This window comes from Phytophthora ramorum (assembly GCF_020800215.1).
Source record: "Phytophthora ramorum isolate Pr-102 chromosome Unknown Phyram_PR-102_s0010, whole genome shotgun sequence".
In the NCBI taxonomy this organism is placed as follows: Eukaryota; Oomycota; class Peronosporomycetes; order Peronosporales; family Peronosporaceae; genus Phytophthora; species Phytophthora ramorum.
In genome coordinates, this window is record NW_027150656.1 from 1,363,833 (window position 1) to 1,381,503 (window position 17,671).

At 52.2% G+C, this 17,671-nt stretch overlaps 2 protein-coding genes across 2 annotated transcripts; one reads left to right on the forward strand and one right to left on the reverse strand.

Moving 5' to 3' along the window:
- Positions 1-1,132: 1,132 nt before the first annotated feature.
- KRP23_10737 (uncharacterized protein) lies at positions 1,133-1,585 on the reverse strand (the record flags this gene model as incomplete). Its single annotated transcript, XM_067881223.1, has 2 exons — positions 1,133-1,150; positions 1,223-1,585. 2 exons carry the CDS (start codon positions 1,583-1,585, stop codon positions 1,133-1,135), a joined length of 381 nt encoding a protein of 126 aa, XP_067741490.1.
- Positions 1,586-5,654: 4,069 nt separating this feature from the next.
- Positions 5,655-6,144, forward strand: KRP23_10738 (Mitochondrial carnitine/acylcarnitine carrier protein; the record flags this gene model as incomplete). Its single annotated transcript, XM_067881224.1, has 2 exons — positions 5,655-6,040; positions 6,099-6,144. The coding sequence occupies 2 exons, from the start codon at positions 5,655-5,657 to the stop codon at positions 6,142-6,144; spliced, it is 432 nt and encodes a 143-aa protein (XP_067741491.1).
- Positions 6,145-17,671: the final 11,527 nt, after the last annotated feature.

Consider the following 17,671-nt stretch of genomic DNA (forward strand, 5'->3'; position numbering starts at 1 on the left):
GTTCGAGCAGCGGTTTCACGCTGTTCCTTCACGATGAAACCCAGAGCAACACCGTGTTGCTCCGTCGGTGATAGCGTTCGCAACATCGTTGCTACCGCCGCTTCCCCAATGACTGTTGACAAAGACCTCCCACTCTGGTTCCGACAGGTGGGGGCAGTCTGCACGCGCAACATGCGTTGCAGACGTGTTTGGGCTACCCACGGACATGTTACTGTCCGAGGGCAGGTTCTCAGCCCCGCGTTCGTATTCCATACGAACGTGTTAGTCGGTCGTTGGACGGACTACAAAGTGCTACCAGGTGTAATGGGTCTGCTTAGACCCACTACTTAAGCTTACACGTGTGCGCACGTGTATGAGGAAGCGTAGGAGTAATTTACTTAAGTTCAGTATACTTGTATCCACAAGTATACTTAAACCTAGATAAAGGAACCAAACGAAAGCTTTGGTGCTAAATGAGAACTGTATTGATTGTAAATGGGGTTTCCTCCTAAAACTGATATTTCTAATGAGAGGTTCTGCCATTGGATGGCTGGCAGAACCCCTATCTATTGAATGACTCTCATTGGTAGAAAGGTGTTACTTTCTACCAGTCATATGCCTCTTGCTATGAATGTGGACCACCCTGTGGTGGTCACCTGAATGTATGCCTTAGTGCATGTTGCACTAAGGTAGGAGGTGAACCGAATGTGTAGCCCCGCTACAGACACCGCCGCGAGGCGGTGCAACGCTTGCCACTCGATAGACGTGAGATGGGGGAAGGCCGCGTGTTCCAGGGTCATCACTGGAGGTCCGGCGGGCTGGTCTTCACTCATCTCGAACTTGGTCATGGGAAGGACTACAAAGTGCTACCAGGTGTAACGGGCCAGGTGAGTGCCCGTCACTAGCTTACACGTAGCGGTGAGGAAGCGTCCAATAAGCTCAGGTATGCTGAGACCAAGTGTTTAGTCTAGGGTAAAATCAACTCTGGTTTATTATTGAGACCGGGGCGGGTGGCCCTCGGATCCATGTGAACCACTCAAATGCAGGTTGACACCTGATTGGTCGAAATGGGTCTGGCTCCCCACTTTCAACCAATCGCAGGATGACAACGAGGCACACGCTAGCCGCGTGCCTTTGTCCCTACTTTATAGATCTACCTATATAGATCTACCTACATATGTAAATGGGAGGGGCCCATTACACCATAAGCTTTCTCGAACCCGATCTTACATACAACACTTACAAAAGGTAGATAGTAAGGGAAGCGATCGCGACTGCCGCTCGCTTTGTCAGATACTGCAGCAGAGACACTCAAGACGCTGAGCAGCGACACCTGCCGCTCGTTCTTCGTCATACGGGTCAGCGAGAGGAAGAAGTAGATCATTGCGTCGCGCTTGCCGGTGAAGCAACGCTTGGAGCAGCACTCTAGTTCCTCCAGCTCAGCAGCTTGGGTAGCCACGCCCTCCATCTCTTCGAGAAAAGGCCCGCCTCTGGGGAGAGACACTGCATCATCTTCCGCCGATCCTGTAACGTCGCCATCGTCTGTCGGGGGGCTCCCAGCCGCCGATGCGTCGTCAAATGCGTCTTCCTCGCTGTCTGAAGGCATGCTTTTGAGGTGGGTCGAATTGTTTTTTGCGTTTTTCTCAGCTTGAGGAAAAGCGGTCCACGAACCACCCACCAACTTGTGAGGCCCATTACAAAAAGCCTCAAAATGGCCATAAGGATACTTTTGAAAAAATGTCTCTCATATGCGTCTTGTTCCTCAGAGAAGAATTGCATCAGTACGCATGTACTGTTTTGTCCCCGGAGGGTGAATTAATTGCACTAAAATAGCAAAATAGCAAGTACACTTCGGTCAAGTTCCCACCATCCTAAATTCCAGTACATTTGAATAAACGCGCACTATTTCAAGAGGTTCTCTGCTGATCGATGAGCCCACAATTAGTCTAATTCTTGGGTGCAGCATTCTTATCTGCTAGTAATATGATAGATCATGTGGAAGCGAGCTTGTGTAGAGTCTGTATTGAGCGCTGAACCTAGAAATCCGGATTTCTAGTTTTGTATGGGGTTTAGTATGGCAAGACAGTTTGAGTCAATTTTGACAAATTCAAGGGTGATATGAGTTAACTAGCGCTATGAATTCCTTGTTGGCTCGCTTGTCTCGTTACATAAATGGCTTCCTCAGTCACAAACTCACCATCCAAGTTCGGCACTGCGCGGTTTGTGGTGGATATAGCTGACCTCGAAGCTGCGCGTGAAATGGGCTGCTGCGCGAAGGTGTTCAAGTCAAGTGTCAAGATTCATCTTGTATGCTACATACGATCGGCAGGACTTCGCATCCCAAAAATTGGCTCGCGCTAGTTGCAAAGCCAGGGTGAGGCCAAGGGCGAAACGGGCGGTCTCAGCGGCCTGCCCGTGCGTGACCTGTCCACGAAGGTGCTGGGCGACATGTACAAGCTCACCAAGGGCCAGATCCCGCTCATTGGCGTGGGTGGAGAGTCCACAGGACAGGATGCTTACGACAAGATCGCGCTGGTGCCTCGCTCGTGCAAATGTGTCTGGTCTGATCTACGAGAGCCCGCTGGCTGTGCCGCGTGCGAAGAATGTAGATGTACTTGGGCGTGCTGCGATGGAGGAAACGGTCATCTGTCTTGAGAGCAACTTCAAGAGTGAGCTTTTTATTAGACCGTCCTGCAGACTGAGTCGTTTTACGTAGACAAAATTTGCAGGTGGACTGAAGTAGATGCCGCATCCTACTGGAGCGGTCTGCTTATTAGCACTAACACCTCCCCCGCAAGCGTAACAGCTTGAACTGGTGTGGGTGATCAATCCACACAAGCTGCGCTTGCTCACGAGTTCAGTGCGTCCGAGCGCTTGCGCTGGTAGTGAAGCATATGTACTTGACCGTAGTACTTACCCCAGTGGACCTCAATGCCGGTGGTGTGCTCGTTAGCGCCTAGCGTGAGTGTGTTGGAGTCACCGCCGCCGCTGCCGTGGTAGAAGGTGGACTTCGTTCCAGCGGAGTCCGTGACGTCGAGACCAACGCCGTCGATGCGCTCGTTGGAGCGGATGGTGACGGAGTGCACTTCTTGTCCGGGAGAAATGAGCTCCATGTCCGAGTATTTGTCGCCGTGGGGACCGCCGAATACTTCAAGCGTCCTGGCATTCATAAGCACACGGGGCAGATCATTTCCTGGTACGGTAAAAGCGGCTACCTGCACTGCGGCTTTACTACGGAACTGCGGGTCCGTAGTAGGAGCTTCCCTAAAATGTTGGCAAATTATAACACCAAAGCATATGCATCTATACAGCTTAAAGGTCTGCTGCGGGCCCGCAAGTCACGTCTGGTAGTAAAAAGGTTAACTAGAACAGTGAGCTTGTTGTGATGCTCGATTAGAGCTATCATGGAGACCTCAGGTCGAGGTATCTAGAGTCGCGCGGGAGAAGGATATCGTGTGCTCTCTTTGACCAAGCTGGGTGTGTGATAAGTACCCACATAACAATCGTCCAAGACGCATATTTAGAATAAAATTGGCATACTATTATTATTATTGGGGGAATGCTGGGCCCTCGATCCTGTCAACTGTATCATACCATATGGTAAGATAGACTACGTAAGTACTGGGCTGAGGAGCTCGTTGAGCAGGCCTGACTGGAAGAGACAGCTCAGACATCATACGATAGCTGATTTCGCGTGACTAATCGTGATAGCGTTTGCCCTTGGTCACGCGAATTACCGGATATGCGGCGACACTCCGAGCGGCGAGCCGAAACACTTCAAAAGAAGTTTTCCGCACTAAAAGCATGGACGCCAGCACTCAAAGGAAGAGTGGTCTTCAGAACTCGAAAAATGGCCTTGAGTACCCAAAGGCAAAAAGGTCTGCACGTTCTTGCGGATATTTTTTCCTACTGTGAACGCTTTGAAAGAGGCAGTTCACTTATCATAGGGTGACTGTTTTGCGTGACAAATCGGATTAGTGCACGCATATTTGTTTTGGCTGGTTAGCGAAAGTGTTAATCAACTTACATGTATGTACAGTGGTGCCCCTCGTTTTCGGCACTGCTATAAACTTATAACCGAGGATAATATACTTTGATTTGAATGCAAACTAAGTCAAAAAAGGTCTTGAGAAGCACTGTTTTCGTGATTATGATATAGTTCACCCTTCCGAAAATGAGGTGCACGACTGTAGTTTCTTCTGCATGTACATGCTTTTGCAAATGCGGGAAGCAAACTCCATCAATCTCAATGATTTGAGTTTGCAGCAGAGGAAGTTCATCAGGAACAACCCTACCAATCTGTCCTGCGTACTTTTGCATCCTAAGCCGCCTTCCGCTTCGACGTCTGACTCTCATTCCAACACTTTCCTTGTGAACGACAACCTGCGCACTACCCCCCCCCCCCCCCAAGGTCTTGATCAAGAGTACCATGCAATCACGAGCGATCATGTCCATGTGCAAGCTACTGGTCCTGCTAACGTTGGTGGCACGTTGCGCTTTCGCTATAGAAGAAACTGGTATAATGAGTCAAACTTTCGGCGGGCCCCACGGCGAGCACTTCTCGGACCTTCCCAAGGTTTTCCCCGGTCAAAAGGTGCACCTCCTCTTCCTCCGCGCCACCGAGCGCGTTGACGGTGTCGGGCTCATAATCTCGAATCGTGAGGGGGGAGAGACCAGCATCTATCACGGCGGGGATGGCGGCAAGGGGTATCCAATCGATCTAAGCGATGATGAGCACATCACAGGAATGGAGGTACACTGGGGTAAGCACAACGGCCACACGCGCGTCAAGTACATCTCCTTCACCACCAGCGCGGGCAACACTTTCTCAGGAGGAACCCAGACAGACAATGTTGGCAAGGTCACTGCGCCTGAAGGTTACCAGTTAGGTGGCTTTCATGGTAGCTCTGGCAACGAACTCGATTCGGTGGGCGCCATTTGGACAGCCATTGCAGCTCCATAAACGATTTAGATGCAGTGGAGAATGACGAACGTTGGGGACAAGATTTCTGCTCAAGAGGGTTTGGGCATTTAAACATATACTTCCAAAGGCAGAAATCCGATACGTCGGCTATTGATCTCATGTGATGAACTTTCGTGAATGGAAAGCAATGCAGCTCTCAAGTCTAACCTAAAGCTGTGCGCTACCAGTCATATTGTACTCCACCTACGCAGTGGTCTTGGAGGTGTTGTTGGGTATGCCCCGAGGCTTCGCTGCTCCTGCAAGCGCTCACTTTCGATATCGCTCCGTCAAGCGCTCTCGTCCAGTCTCCAAGCTCCAGCGCGCAAGCGCCGTCCTCCGCGGAGGCGAGGAGGAGGAGGAAGAGGAGGAGGAAGAAGAAGAAGATTGCTGAAGGAGTCTCGACAGCCAGTTGCTCGTTGCTGAGGGGCTACCCGCCACATCCAAAAATGTTATTCTTGGTGGACCAGCGCGGTCGCAAGGCTGCGTCAACTCGAGAGCTGCTCAGCGGCTGTCACGTCACGCGACCTTCGTGACGAGATTGAGCACCGTCCAAGTTTGCTTCACGACAATACGTAGCAGAAAAGTTGACTATTATAGTGTCGCCTTGTGCCTATCTGGAGTGATAGCCGGCTCAGGCATTAGCCCTTTTCGGACCTCTGTAGGCTCCTCATAGGACGGAATAATGGGTTAAACATTCCGATTGGATCTCAGCATGGCTACACTTTCTCCTCATTGGTCGCATATCAACAGCAAGGTGACAATGGCTCCAACCCAGGGCGAGTCCTCAGAACTCGCGTCGGGCGAGTTGTCGGCGGACGCGCTCCCAATTGCCCCGCCGTCCAATGGCTCAGGCGCTGTGACAACGCAGTCGCTGGCTGTCGTAACCGTTAAGAACTTCTTGAGCGGCACCATGGGCGGTGGCTGTGAGGCGGTGGTGGGATATCCCCTCGAGACGGTCAAGGCGCGCATGCAGACGCAGCAGAGCGGCCCTGGAGCCTTCTCGGGGCCTCTCGACTGCCTCAAGAAGAGTCTACAGGAAGGAGGAGTCATGTCGCTTTATCGGGGCGCGTCCCCGCAGATATTCCGGTCTGCCATGAGGTACTGGGACACCATTTCGGAGTTCGAGCAGGGAATCGCTCAAATATTGTACTTACAGGCTTATTGAATTTTATGGTGTTCTTGGTGGTGGTGATGGGGGTTGACCACCACGATTTGAATGGTGTGGAGCGCTGTTCCCAAGTCGATGAATTGGAGCCAGCGGAAGCAATTTAGTGACGTATCGCGCCTTGAACCGAATGCTAGACAGCACTATCAGTATTGATTTCACCCCGCCTGGCCTAACGCTCACACCAAATACCCAAGACCCAGCACGATGAACCTCCGCAGCACTGCCCAAGGCTTTCGAGGAAAAGGAGGACGCTTGAGCACTGAATATGCATATTCAGTGTTCGTATATGTATACGGAAATTGGCAGCGGGTAGTACACACATATTCATCTTTATCGGCTTATAGTGGACACCCAACATATCGGTACAGTGTACCATCGTGAAAAAGTGACCTTCCGATTCTGGCTACCGTTACGGGTACCGGTATTTGTACTAAGGCCGCAATCAATTAGATCCCATATACAAAAATATGATTCAGTCCAAAATGCTAGGTTCGCAATATACACTCGTTGGCACCCAGGATTCACGCTGCGAAGGCAGCAGCGACGAATTTCAAGAAGAGCGAGCGCCTTCGGTCCAGCACACAGCATTGCCCTCATGGCCAATGTTTGGTGAGCCTTGGAGACACTTTGCCATCTCCACGACGCGTCAAAGTCTACCTGTCTGCAGCGCGCGGCAGTGTTCCATGGTTAAGCACCTGCGAGCTTCCCCCAGCAGCTCGTCCACCACGAGAGTGCTATTTTCGCCGCTGTCTATTGACTCAACCGACTATGTGATCCCTTATGCTGCTGACGTTCTTGGTTGCACACTGGTACTCCAGTTTGGCCTTCTCACGTAGTCGCCGTAGCACTAGGCTCAAAAGACGATTCACTAAGGTCACTTGAATAACCATTGCGATTGATCCTCGAAAGCTCGGTGACTGTTAGCTTCTCGCCGCCGTGGCGCTTTGCTGGACGGAGTGTCGTCATACCGGTACCAATACTAGTACGTTTGTATCGAAATCATTGTTGCAGAACTTATAAGCCGAGGCGTCGAGAGGGTACAAACACTGCAATATGATTGGTCGCTCTTATATGCAGGTATCCATTATAAACCGAGGAAGTCGGTATTAGTTTCTTAAGGCCTAAATTCGCACTACTATCAATCCTCATGGTGCAACACCATTGGCAGGCTTCGTTAATGTAGGCATTTTGCGTGTAGACTGAGCGCAGTGCCTAATTTAAAGTGTCAGAAATGACTCTAGGAAGACGATGGGATGGATACATCGTTGACACCACAGTAATTTTAACTGATGTTGTAGGGCAAGATGCACATGAAGCTGTTGGGACCAGCAAATCCTAACCGATGTATTACCCGTATTACCCATTACTGCAACTAGTAATAATACCTTTTTACCTTTTGTGTAAAATTGATGCGGCAGACATATTTGGATCGCATGTTGAACTTTGGAGCTCGCCCGGGTGAGACGAAGACCGAGTAGAGTAAGGATGAATAAAAGAGCGTTTGCATCCTTCTCATATTCAACCAAGCTGCACCATGGACCACGACAGCAAAACCAAGTACAGGGAAGGGGCCCCTAGCAACATTAGCGTCGAAGCCATGGGCTTGGATGCCCTCCGTCGGTGTGTGGAAAGAACTTATTGCGGTAGTTCCACGGTGGGACACGCCGAAGAAGCAGCACCCCAATGCCAAGTGCGAATACTGCCACAAGATGGCTCGTCACGCCCAACCACAAGAAAAGCCATCGACTGCATATTCGACGCTGTCTAAAAGCACTCATCAAAGTCCGTGGAAGATACCCAGCAATGCCCAGCAAGCGAGACTGAGAAGATTCCAACGAACCTAATACGTCATCCAAGCGTGCGCGTATTGGATTGCTCGGACCGGTTTCCCTCGCTGAATAAAGAGCGTTTTATCTTGAGGTTGGCAAATGATTTTACTTATCCGACATCTCATTTCGAGTAATTGAAAACAGAGAGATGCGTTGCAATTTTAACCTAATATTGCCCTGACATGACGCTTTCATGACGCTAACACACTTCTTGGCAGTGTGTGCGCAGATGAAGTGGTAAATGTCGTCGAAGTGCTGAAAGATCAAAAATACGTTGCGATTGTCTGTGATGGATGGTCAGATCCTAACAGTGAGAGCATCGTCAACTTCATGGTTACGACTCCCTTCATTTGGTCAATGTTTTGGTCGTCGATTCGTTGTTACGATACGCGACACACAGAAACGTACATGGCATCCGTGTTGACCAAGTTCATCCGTGAAGTTGAAGGTGTGATCGGAAAAGGATCTGTACGCGGAGTTGTTACGCATACTGTTTCCAAGATGCGCAAGTTGTGGGAGATACTGATGAACAAAATACCAGACTTGGCTTGCAACGGTTGCTCCGTGCACACGATCAACTTGCTGTTGAAAGACATGGTTGGGATCGCATTCTTGGAGAATGTACTCAAGAAAGCCATTGTAGCCACAACATTTGTACGTATACGACCAGCCTTATTCTGTGGTGAAGTGTCCTCCAGAAAATGCGATCGGATATGAAATGGAGAGGTCACAGTCCCAAGATAATGACACGTGGACGGATCCGGACTAAGATGGAGATATTGCGAAGAAAACGACCAGAAAGTACAAGGCGAATGATGGGCCCCGCCACGGGTGCCAAATCCGGTGGATAACCCGGGCGCACATCTGTGCCCAGATCAAGACCCGGGTCTATTGGAGATACACCGCAATCCATGGAACTATCGCTAAGGGGAGCGGTGCCAGGTCAGAGATAGTGGTGTGCAGATTAAGAAGGTGATGGCGCACCTGGATCAAGTGTCGCCGAGATTGGGGATGCCTTGGGAAACCGATCTGACCAGATCGGGATCGGTCCCCACAGTAAGCTTTGCCCGGATCACAATCTGGCCCGGTAGTGGGGCAGAGGCAGACCCCAGATCTCGGATCGCGAATCTCGTTCGGATCACGACCTGGCTCGGCAGTGCAGCTGAGCCGGATCCCGGATTTTGGATCTCGGATCTGACCTGATAGTGGAGTATGAGCTGGTGAGGTGTCGCAATCAGGTGATTACATTTAGGTACCTGGTGCAGACGACGACGGAAAGGAAGGAAATATGATAGAAAAGAAACATAGTCAGTCGTACGCCGTAGCTGAGTGGACGCAGGATAGGACAAAGGATGGGATAGGCCTTAACCATATGTAATGGGTCTGCTTAGACCCAATACTTTAGCTTACAAGTGTGCGCACGTGTATGAGGAAGCGTAGGAGTAATTTACTTAAGTTCAGTATACTTGTATCCGCAAGTATACTTAAACCTAGATAAAGGAACGCGGATACAAGTATACTGAATCTAAGTTAAATACTCCTATGCTTCCTCATACACGTGCGCACACTTGTAAGCTAAAGTATTGGGTCTAAGCAGACCCATTACACCTGGTAGCACTTTGTAGTCCGTCCAACGACCGACTAACACGTTCGTATGGAATACGAACGCGGGGCTGAGAACCTGCCCTCGGACAGTAACATGTCCGTGGGTAGCCCAAACACGTCTGCAACGCATGTTGCGCGTGCAGACTGCCCCCACCTGTCGGAACCAGAGTGGGAGGTCTTTGTCAACAGTCATTGGGGAAGCGGCGGTAGCAACGATGTTGCGAACGCTATCACCGACGGAGCAACACGGTGTTGCTCTGGGTTTCATCGTGAAGGAACAGCGTGAAACCGCTGCTCGAACTTCGGTGTCGCCATCGGCCACACCGCGCGTGGAGTCATTGAAACTCCACGTAAGCAGCTACGTTGGAAGAGAGGGGGAGCCTCTCCTCCGTTGGCTTGTCGAGGTCGACACTGCCATTACGGCTCGACGTATCGTCGACCCGTTGTCGAAGGTTGCGTTCGCCATGTCATGTCTTGGCGGACGAGCAAGGAGTTGGGCGTACGGACGCCGACTCACGGACCCTACGTGCTTTAGCACGTACGAGGATTTCAAGGAGGAGCTCAAGCTAGCGTTTGAGCCCCCGCAGAACGAGTTCTGATCGAGGGCGGAGTTCCTCGATCTGCAACAGGGCAAGCATGACATGCATGCTTACGCCCAAAGAGCACGGTACTTGGTCTCGAATATCGTGACCAACCCGATTGACGAGGCGACAAAGGTCGTCACGTTCATGAAGGGCCTTAGAGATGGGCCTGTGAAGACCTATCTCTTCCGAGAGTATCCAAATACTCTCGAGGCTGCAATTGCGCTTGCAATGCAAGAAGAGTTTAGCCTGCGGCAGGCTAAACTGCATGTGAACGCCCCGCGGCTAATGCCACGACCGCTGGTAAGGCCGTCGGGAGGTCCCGAACCAATGGACCTCTCGAGTGCGACCGCTGCTGGTTCCCAGCAGCGTCGTGGATCAACGAATGTGCGTTGTTTCCGCTGCGGAAACATCGGTCACTATGCCCGCGAGTGCACAGCACCTGTGCACGCGGCGAGGAGCCGTCGTGGCGATACCCAGTATCGCCACGGGCAATTAAAAAACTAAAGGGACTAGCAGGCGCGGGGCGCCCTGCTGGTGATGCGGTCGAGCGTGTCGACATCGGACACGCTGCAATGAAGATCGCTGCCCCCAGTGAGAGTCAATCTCACTGCAAGAAGCAAGATGACAAGCCGAACCTTGTCATCCTGAAGGTAAGCTCGAAGAGAGATAGATAGATCTCTTCGTGCTCTAGTGGACTGTGGTGCGTCGAACAACTTTGTTCGACTGCAGAGCCTTCCAAGGCTTGACTTCGAGGAGGTGAAAACACCTTGAAGTCTATTGGAAGTGAGGCTACCAACGGGTGTCGTTGTTAGGACCGAGAAGCGTATCGTACGCGTACGCTTCTCTTATCAAGAGAAGGAGTTCGTCGACGAGCTTATCGTCCTGGAATTGAACGATAAGTTCGATATGGTGTTGGGCATGCCATGGCTTGCCCGGCATGATCCGGTGATCGACTGGACGAAGCGCACGATCGTGCGCTTCGGGAGCAGCAGCAGCGCGACAGAGAGCGATGGCCCTGTCGGCGCAGCACATGCACCGCGTGGTGCATGCGGCCCTCCACCAGAGACAGCGCGGAATGCAGGTGTCTCCGATCACCCCAAGCGAACGCCAACGACTGCGAGAGTCGTTGGAAGAAAATGTGAACCGAATCAGCAGGGCCTGGTTCAATCCGGTCTCGAAGCGTCCGGAACGACGCGGTAGTGTCGACAGGTAATGTCGACACACAATTGGTCGAAAGACACTCCGCCGTTAGGCGTAGAGGTGAAGAAGACGCGTCGGCTCTGGGAGCCGACGCTGCAAGCAGTGCGGGCGGTTGCAAACGTCCCGCACCGGAAATGCTTGCGAGCTCGCGTGCAGCCGGGCTGCACGACGAAGCGGTGTGCGATCAAGCCGGGCTTGAACGCGTGCGCCCGCGGGTAGAACCCGCCGGCGAATACAAGGAACAACTGTCCACGGCCGGGCCTGGACAAGAAGAAACTCGCGGAGTCGGGCTCCGCACGAGAAGTGAACGGCGCAAGCGAACAAAGCTGCGCAAGTCTCGGTCAGGGACCGAGACGCTACAAGCAGTGTCTGCCGGGCAGACAGACGACCGTCGAGACATTGAGTGTCTTGACGCGTACAAGTATTGGTCTCCAATACAAGAAGATGAGGCTGGATAATCCTCCGACGTTAGCGTCGGAGTTGATGTCGCTCCCAGTCACAAGCTGGAAGCGTTTCGCTCGCGACCTGCACGATGGACGCATCGAGCAGATCTGCATCCTCTCGGACGTCGAGAGGGTGACGTGTGAAGCTGAAGAGCTGAATCAGCTCATCTCTGAGGGCGCGGACGCCCTCAGCGCGAAGTCGAAGAAGGAACGCTTCGACGAGCAAGGCTGGGACTCGCTCAAGGCGAGCCCCTTTTACAAGGTCTTGCGTGAGTACAAGGATGTACTCCCGGACGACATTCCTGCGGAGTTACCGCAGGATAAGGGTGTTCAGCACGAGATTGATCTCGTGCCGGGAACGAAGTACTGCGTCACGCGACAGTGGCCACTGCCGCGTGAGCAAGTCAAGGCAATCGACGACTTCTTTGAAAGTCGTCGCAATGCAGGACAAGTGCGGGAATCGAAGTCCCCGCACAGCGCGCCTACGTTCTGTGTGAAGAAACCACAGGGCGGGTGGCGCATCGTTCATGCGTACAACAAGCTGAACGATGCGACGGTGCCGGCACAGACGCCGATACCTCGAAAAGATGTGATCATCGATTCGATGACCTCGAGTACTATCTTCAGTACTCTGGATCTGAGAGACGGGTTCTATCAGATCCTCATGCGTGAGAGTGATATCCCTCTCACGGCGGTAAGCACTCCGAGCGGCATGCTCTGGGAGTGGCTCGTGATGCCGCAGGGGCTGAAGAACGCCCCAGCGACGTTCAACAGGTGCGTCACGCACTTGTTGCGCTCGGTGCGCGACTTCGCACCGAGCTATTTCGACGACGTGTTCATTCACAGCCGGGCTGTGAATGGGAAATCGGATGTGGAGATGCATACAGAGCATCTCCGCAAGTTGCTTGAGCTCATGCGAAAGCACAAGCTCTACGCGAACCTAAAGAAGTGTATCTTCGGGGCGACCGAGATACCCGTACTTGGGTGTCTCGTGGGGAAGAACGGCGTACGCCCTGACCCAGGAAAGGTCAGAGTGATCAATGAATGGCCTACGCCTTCAAACGTAAAGGAACTGCGGCAGTTCCTTGGACTCGCCACGTACTTGTGCAAGTACGTGAGCAACTACGCGGGCAAGATTCGCCCGCTGTCGCAGCTCTTAAAGAAAGAGGCTGCATGGGAATGGACTGCTGATTGTCAGCAGGCCTTCGAAGCAGTCAAGCAGGGCTTGACTGAGGCGCCGATCTTGGCGGTGGCCGACCAAGATCGCCCATTCCACGTTGTGTGCGATGCATCCGATTTCGCGATCGGATGCGCACTGATGCAACTCGATCACGAAGGTCGTGATCGTGTGGTTTACTACCAATCGCGTCAGCTGAAGCCAGCTGAGCGCAATTACCCGGTACATGACAAGGAACTTCTTGCCATGAAGTATGCACTCGCAAAGTTTCGAGTGTATCTACTTGGGAGTAGACCATTCGTGGTCTAAACCGACCACGCATCGTTGCGTACGGTGATCAAGTCGCCGCACATATCCCAAAGAATGGCACGGTGGCTGTCATTCTTTGCTGAATACAACTTCCAGGTTGAGTACAAACCTGGAAGGTTGAATGTCGTGGCCGACGCGCTTTCGCGTCGACCAGATTATGCGGTGCAAGAGGCCGACTACACCCTCGTCGTCCTTGTTGGACGACGTGAAGGCCGCATACGCGCATGATGCGGACGCGAAGCAGTTGTTGGAGTACTTCTCCACACCTTCTGACAAGTCTCGTCAGAAGCTGGCTAAACACCTTCGTGCCCGTGTACACCGTTATCGTGTACACAATGGTCTGCTGCTTTACAGCGCAGTCGACGACAACGCAGATCGCATTGTCGTGCCGGATGATCATGAGTTGAAGCTCAAGATCACGTACGAGTACCACGATGTCCCGACATCGGGACATCCTGGCCGTGAGAAGACATACTTGCTTCTCACGCGTGACTTCTACTGGAGTCACCAGTACAAATGGGTTCGCAAGTACGTTCGTGCTTGCGAGGTATGCCAGCGCGTGAAGCCTGCGCCCAACTCGCAGGCTCCGCTTCAATCACTACCGACTCCGTCGGAGTGCTGGCAGTCCATTTCAATGGACTTTGTTTTTGGTCTTCCGCAAGACAACAAGCGGAAGACTGGTATAGTGGTCTTTGTTGACCGCTTCAGCAAGATGGTGCATCTTGCTGCAGTACCAGCCGAGGTGACAGCCAAACAGACGGCATGTCTGTTTGTCGACATGGTGTTTAGACACCATGGTATGCCACTCGACATCGTGTCGGATCGGGATCCGCGCTTTACAGCGCGATTCTGGCAAGAAGTGTTTACACTTCTTGGGACGCAGTTGTCCATGTCGACTGCGGATCACCCGCAGACCGACGGACAAACAGAGCGTGTCAACCGCGTGTTGGTTGACACCATGAAGAGCTACACGCACTCGTTCCATCAATGGAGCGACTGCTTGCCGATGGCGGAGTTCGCCATCAACAACTCGGTGCATGTCTCGACAAGACACACACCGTTCTACGTGAATGCCATGAGGCACCCACGCGTACCGAGCGTACTCGGTGCGGTAGCTCCTTCCTTAAGTGGGGGAGGATATCCGGTTAATTCAAAACAACCGGATAAGCACGCTGATACGAGCAATGTATCAGCTGTGACGCCTCGCGCACGTACTCCGCGCAGACATGGCGACGACAACACAGTGTCTACGACGGGCGTAGACACTTTAAACGACAACGAACATCACGCGCATGCCGGGCCTGCTGCGAACAAGGAGCACGAACTGAACCAGGGGTTCAGCTCGGATGCAATGGACTTTGTCCAGCGCCGACAAGCCGTAATTCGGTTTGTCCAGGACGCGATAGCAGCTTCTGTCGATCGACAGAAGCTGAATGCCGATAACATCGGCAGGGGAAACACAAATGAATTCAAAGTTGGTTCATTAGTTCTGTTAGCCATGCAGAACCTAGCTAAACATGCAGTTTCCGATTTCGGAGCAAGCAAGCTTGCTCCGCGCTTCATTGGGCCATTCACCGTGTTGGCGAAGCATGGCAACGCGTACACACTGGACATACCGTCCAGCATGCGCTTGCACCCAACGTTTTACGTTGGGCGACTGAAGCCGTACGTGCAGCACGAGTCACCTACGTCTGGTGACTCGTCAAAGCGCTCTCGAGCGCGGCGACGCGCTTCAAGGCGCCAGAGAGCCTCGTCCCGATCTCGACCTTTACGTTCGAGGTCGTCTGCGCAACCTCCGCGAGCTGAGCCTTTAACAAGCTCAGCTCCTGACGCAGAGCAGCGAACTGCGACGCTTGGAGACGCTCAACAGCCTCCAAGCGAGACTCAAGGTTTGGTTGACCAAACCCGGGGCGTCTTTCCCCCCCCCGTTGCGAGACGCACGCGGGGCAACTCGCTGGATCGCCCAGCGAATTGTTGGTCATCGGAACCGGACCCGAGGTCCGGTCCATTTTCGTATTCGTTGGAGAGGATTTCCTCCCCAACACGATACGTGGGAATCACGGAATGCCCTGATGGAGGACATTCCGGAAATGGTGACGGCGTACGAAGGCCGCCACCGCCACCTCCACCGAAGGGCGTAAAACTTGGGCGAGCACTGTAGTCGCCTACAGCACTCGAATAAGTGCTGGGATTATCCGCAGCACTAGAAGACGCCTGCGCCTGAAAACTAGCGCGCAGGGTCTTGAGGTCGTCAGGTACACACATGGACGTGTACCCGTTGACGTCCCGCTCGGTGATGCGTACTCCCCCGGGGTGGCATTACTCACAAGCAGTGTCATAAGGCACTGCGCAAGGAAGTCCGATACCGACTGCACCATGGTGCAGTCGTTCAAGTTTACCACGCTTCGAGAACTTCTCGTAGCGCTCCCGCGCCTGGCTAATCCGGTCGCGATAGCCAGCGGGGTTCTTGTTGAAGTTTTCAACAAAGGCACTCCAACTTTGACAAAGTGCCTGCCACTCGGGCACTTTGCTTCTGCGAGAAGTCTTCTTGCTCGCAAACCATCGGAGCTCATGGAAGAGTCCTGTAGCGGGGCTACACATTCGGTTCACCTCCTACCTTAGTGCAACATGCACTAAGGAATACATTCAGGTGACCACCACAGGGTGGTCCACATTCATAGCAAAAGGCATATGACTGGTAGAAAGTAACACCTTTCTACCAATGAGAGTCATTCAATAGATAGGGGTTCTGCCAGCCATCCAATGGCAGAACCTCTCATTAGAAATATCAGTTTTAGGAGGAAACCCCATTTACAATCAATACAGTTCTCATTTGGCACCAAAGCTATCGTTCGGTCCCTTTGTCTTAGTTTAAGTATACTTGCGGATACAAGTATACTGAACTTAAGTAAATTACTCCTACGCTTCCTCATACACGTGCGCACACGTGTAAGCTTAAGTAATGGGTCTAAGCAGACCCATTACATATGGTTAAGGCCTATCCCATCCTTTGTCCTATCCTGCGTCCACTCAGCTACGGCGTACGACTGACTATGTTTCTTTTCTATCATATTTCCTTCCTTTCCGTCGTCGTCTGCACCAGGTACCTAAATGTAATCACCTGATTGCGACACCTCACCAGCTCATACTCCACTATCAGGTCAGATCCGAGATCCAAAATCCGGGATCCGGCTCAGCTGCACTGCCGAGCCAGGTCGTGATCCGAACGAGATTCGCGATCCGAGATCTGGGGTCTGCCTCTGCCCCACTACCGGGCCAGATTGTGATCCGGGCAAAGCTTACTGTGGGGACCGATCCCGATCTGGTCAGATCGGTTTCCCAAGGCATCCCCAATCTCGGCGACACTTGATCCAGGTGCGCCATCACCTTCTTAATCTGCACACCACTATCTCTGACCTGGCACCGCTCCCCTTAGCGATAGTTCCATGGATTGCGGTGTATCTCCAATAGACCCGGGTCTTGATCTGGGCACAGATGTGCGCCCGGGTTATCCACCGGATTTGGCACCCGTGGCGGGGCCCATCATTCGCCTTGTACTTTCTGGTCGTTTTCTTCGCAATATCTCCATCTTAGTCCGGATCCGTCCACGTGTCATTATCTTGGGACTGTGACCTCTCCATTTCATATCCGATCGCATTTTCTGGAGGACACTTCACCACAGAATAAGGCTGGTCGTATACGTACAAATGTTGTGGCTACAATGGCTTTCTTGAGTACATTCTCCAAGAATGCGATCCCAACCATGTCTTTCAACAGCAAGTTGATCGTGTGCACGGAGCAACCGTTGCAAGCCAAGTCTGGTATTTTGTTCATCAGTATCTCCCACAACTTGCGCATCTTGGAAACAGTATGCGTAACAACTCCGCGTACAGATCCCTTTCCGATCACACCTTCAACTTCACGGATGAACTTGGTCAACACGGATGCCATGTACGTTTCTGTGTGTCGCGTATCGTAACAACGAATCGACGACCAAAACATTGACCAAATGAAGGGAGTCGTAACCATGAAGTTGACGATGCTCTCACTGTTAGGATCTGACCATCCATCACAGACAATCGCAACGTATTTTTGATCTTTCAGCACTTCGACGACATTTACCACTTCATCTGCGCACACACTGCCAAGAAGTGTGTTAGCGTCATGAAAGCGTCATGTCAGGGCAATATTAGGTTAAAATTGCAACGCATCTCTCTGTTTTCAATTACTCGAAATGAGATGTCGGATAAGTAAAATCATTTGCCAACCTCAAGATAAAACGCTCTTTATTCAGCGAGGGAAACCGGTCCGAGCAATCCAATACGCGCACGCTTGGATGACGTATTAGGTTCGTTGGAATCTTCTCAGTCTCGCTTGCTGGGCATTGCTGGGTATCTTCCACGGACTTTGATGA